The sequence below is a fragment of the Telopea speciosissima genome, chromosome 7 (assembly GCF_018873765.1).
Source record: "Telopea speciosissima isolate NSW1024214 ecotype Mountain lineage chromosome 7, Tspe_v1, whole genome shotgun sequence".
Lineage (NCBI taxonomy): Eukaryota > Viridiplantae > Streptophyta > Magnoliopsida > Proteales > Proteaceae > Telopea > Telopea speciosissima.
In genome coordinates, this window is record NC_057922.1 from 42,002,851 (window position 1) to 42,006,181 (window position 3,331).

General features: G+C 39.3%; 1 protein-coding gene across 2 annotated transcripts; it reads right to left on the reverse strand.

Annotated features, from left to right (window-relative positions):
- Window positions 1-751: 751 nt before the first annotated feature.
- Window positions 752-2,692, reverse strand: LOC122669357 (protein TPX2-like). Of its 2 annotated transcripts, none has more exons than XM_043866109.1 (7): window positions 2,580-2,692; window positions 2,044-2,139; window positions 1,913-1,957; window positions 1,736-1,825; window positions 1,580-1,639; window positions 1,399-1,493; window positions 752-1,108 (listed from the first exon to the last, which is right to left on the reverse strand). In XM_043866109.1, the coding sequence occupies exons 1-7, from the start codon at window positions 2,628-2,630 to the stop codon at window positions 991-993; spliced, it is 555 nt and encodes a 184-aa protein (XP_043722044.1). In that variant the 5' UTR covers window positions 2,631-2,692; the 3' UTR covers window positions 752-990. The 2 variants fall into 2 exon arrangements, with proteins under 2 accessions (XP_043722044.1, XP_043722043.1); XM_043866108.1 differs by having other exon boundaries at window positions 1,736-1,834.
- Between the last annotated feature and the right edge of the window lie 639 nt (window positions 2,693-3,331).

The window sequence follows — 3,331 nt, forward strand, 5'->3', positions numbered from 1 at the left end:
GGGCGGAGTGAAGAGTCATTTTCGGGGTTGGACTCTCGTTAAGGTAAGAGTCCTAATGGGAGCGTGATTCGATATCATGTAGGGATCATGGCTCAATCCTTATTCTGGGATATTCGGTCGGTGCTGACGTGGCTCTGCGATTCCTGGCAGGCCGTTGTGATGACCTTGGTGGAGGGCTCGGCCTAGGAGCTCGGCCATGGAGGTCGGCCATGGGAGGTCGATCTCGGCAGTCACCTTGGCCTTGACCGTCCTGTGTGTGTTCGGCCAAGGAGGTCGGCATGGATGATGTGTCGCGGGCTCAGCAGAGTGCTCGGCCCAGCCATGCGATGTGACGGAGATCAGGTCGGCCTGGTTTCTGATTCAACTCGGTTCAGTTCTTGGGATGACCCCGGCTCGGCCACGTGGCGGCTTCTGTTCCCTTAATAATGGCCAAAGTGCTTTCTTACATTTTCTTCTTGTTGTGTAGTGGGGATTGATTTATCATTCCATAAGATATAGCCCCAATTTTCACTTTCTCTGTAGAGCGCCCTAACCCCCCCCCCCCCCCCCATCCCCTCCCCTCCCCCCCCCCCCCCTTTTTCCTTTCTTCCTAAAAAAGCCCACTCTGAAAGGAGAAGGAATCAGTAAAGCAAAAAATGGTCATTGAGTACCATTTTTTTTTTTAAAGTTATCAAATGCCTCAACCTCTCCCTGTCATGCTATGTTGTAATAGTGCACCCCGAGCATAATGATACATGATGGAGAAGTACCATCACTCAAACATGTGTTTAATTTTATTATATATCCTAAAAATATCAATTACTTAAATCCATAGAATTACAATACTCAACTTTCTCCACTGCCAACCTCTACAAAATTACTAAATTCGAGAATTCAAAAAACACTCACTATATCTCTCACCACTGCCCAAAGACCATGAAAGTACCACAATCGAAAATGCAATACTATATTGCTAGAACTTTGTTCCTTAGCCATTGGTGATTGGTTGCTTCATAGCTTGCTTCTGAGTTTATCAAAACCGTCGAGCTCATTGCTAGAGAGGCAGCATTTGCTATTCAGGATACGAATAAAACTTGGTTCCTTGGGAACAGTCAGAGGCCTTGTTGACCTATTCATAGATAACAAGAAAAAAGTCATTAATTAAAACTAAAACACACGCTGGTGCACCTCCATAATTAGAGAGAGAGAGAGAGGGAGAGAACTTAAGATATGTTGAATTACTGGAAAGCCCAAAGCCCATATACCACTGTGCTTTATGCAAGATAATAATGATGAAAATGCCAAGGGTGTCCTTGTTGATTACATTAACATTGGGAACTTGAAAGTGTATCTTAATTAATATGATGGGGCTAATTATAAATCTTAAATTATGTATTGTTTTGAAGTCTGGTTTTTTACCTTTGTGGAAAGAAGGGCCTATCAAAGAAAGGCATTAATTGGGCTCTTGGGATCATTTCTTTTCTCAATGACCGAACCTCTTCTTCTTCTATCATCTGCATGCTCCAGTTCTAATATTTCAAAGAGATTGTTTTGAAATTTATGAAAAAATTTGGTGGCAATAATATCTCTTAATTATTACCTTTTGAACCCTCTCTGTTATTTGTTTCTGTCGTTCTATGAGATACATCTTTGCTGCAACCTGCACTTTTGGGAGAAACTTGATAGCTAGAATACTTCCTAACGGTTATTCTAGAATGCTGAAAGGAAATATAATCTATCATCAACAGTTACCAACCATATTATTGAATCCTGCACGCCTAGCTGCTCGCAGTTGGGTATGAAGCATGATTTCCAATGGCTTAGTTTGTTCTTTCGTGGGAAGCTTTTGGGTAGCCTGCACAGATGGGCATGAAATCACAGAAGATCAAAGAGAGAGAAGTTGCACAATTAAGCTTTTAACATTATAATTTACCTTGGACTTATCATGAACTTTCTCCTGTTGCTGTCCTTTAGACTGCGAAAACATGCATGAGGCAAGGATTAACAAAAACTAAAGGAACCTAGCTAGCTACTTTGATTGAAGTAAACTACTCTTACTTGATAAGAATGAAGGCTGAAGAACCGTTGGGGTTGACTACTGGATCTCCCCACTCCTCTAACAGTAGAATGCAGGGTGTTGTATGGACTATTCTTCAAATACTATTGATAAAATAATAGATTTTATTTAGTATAACCTCTTTATTAGTTCCACAGTGAAGAACATACAAGGAAATAAATTTAAAAAAAAAAAGAAAAAAGGCAACTATAAAAACAACTAAGAAGGTTGGGAGGACACCTCTGAACAGTCAAGATTACCCCTTATATAAGTCATCATGAACTAGATTCTATAACATATTAATTGATTGTTAGCAAATTTCTTTCACTTCTAAGGACATGGGTCTAGCTTTACATCATGCATGCAGGAAGCAAAGACCCCAGACCTAATTAGCAAGCCGAAACCAACCAAGCCTTGGGGTTGCCAGACAAGCTAGCTAGATAATACTAACAAACCAAAGAACAACTACTACTGCTACTGTGCTACTACTAGCTACCACTAGATCATGCTAATTAAAGAACAAAAAAGGGATCTAGTTCTTAACCTTTGGTGGTGAAGAATTGTTAGTGTTCTCCATATTAAGCTGATGATGCATGGGAAGAAAACACACAGGATTAATGGATATAAAAAGAGGGAGGGGAATTGGTAAGTGATGGGTTTTATTCTTTCTGTTGCCACATTTCAATTGCTTAGGGTTCTTCATGAATTTCTTCTTTATTCATGATCTATTTGATCACATTGGGACCCATCAACACCAAACATTCTGATTAAATCTCCCTCTCAGAGGTTCCCCTAATAGTCCCATATGGGTTAATTAATAGAATCTCTAATTAAATTGTTGGGTTTAATCAGGCAATACTCCTACCATCCTATTAACAAACCTAACTGTCGGGTCAACTTCCAATCGCTGCCCTTTCAAAAACGTTAAAGAAAAAATATTGCATTTAAAAGGACTAATAACCAACGGGTTGTTAACAGGCTCATCTTCAAGCCTTCCTTGTTTAATCAGTCATCTAATTAACAAAAATACAAAGGAACAATGAAAAGGTCCACCATGGAATGGAGACATGTCCTAAAGTTTGGTTGTGATTAGGATATTAAACTACTTATAAGGTCGATGCATGATTCCTTGTAATTGAAGTAATTAGGACAAATAATAAATCCAAACAAGTTACTATTTTAAGATCTAAAATTGAAGGAATACGGTGAGGTCATGGGTGTGTTTATGCTTTTTCTTCAACTTGTTGCTTTAAATCTAAAAAACAAGGGATTCTAAAACTCAATGCAGTTCAACAG

Bases quoted from the DNA above. Each gene is read 5' to 3' on its own strand.
- LOC122669357 (XM_043866108.1), bottom strand. From the start codon at position 2,630: ATGCATCATCAGCTTAATATGGAGAACACTAACAATTCTTCACCACCA. The intron at 2,140-2,579 runs GTTAAGAACTAG...TTTTATCAATAG, and splicing joins ACAATTCTTCACCACCAAAG to TATTTGAAGAATAGTCCATA. The intron at 1,494-1,579 runs GTAATAATTAAG...TGGAGCATGCAG, and splicing joins TAACAGAGAGGGTTCAAAAG to ATGATAGAAGAAGAAGAGGT.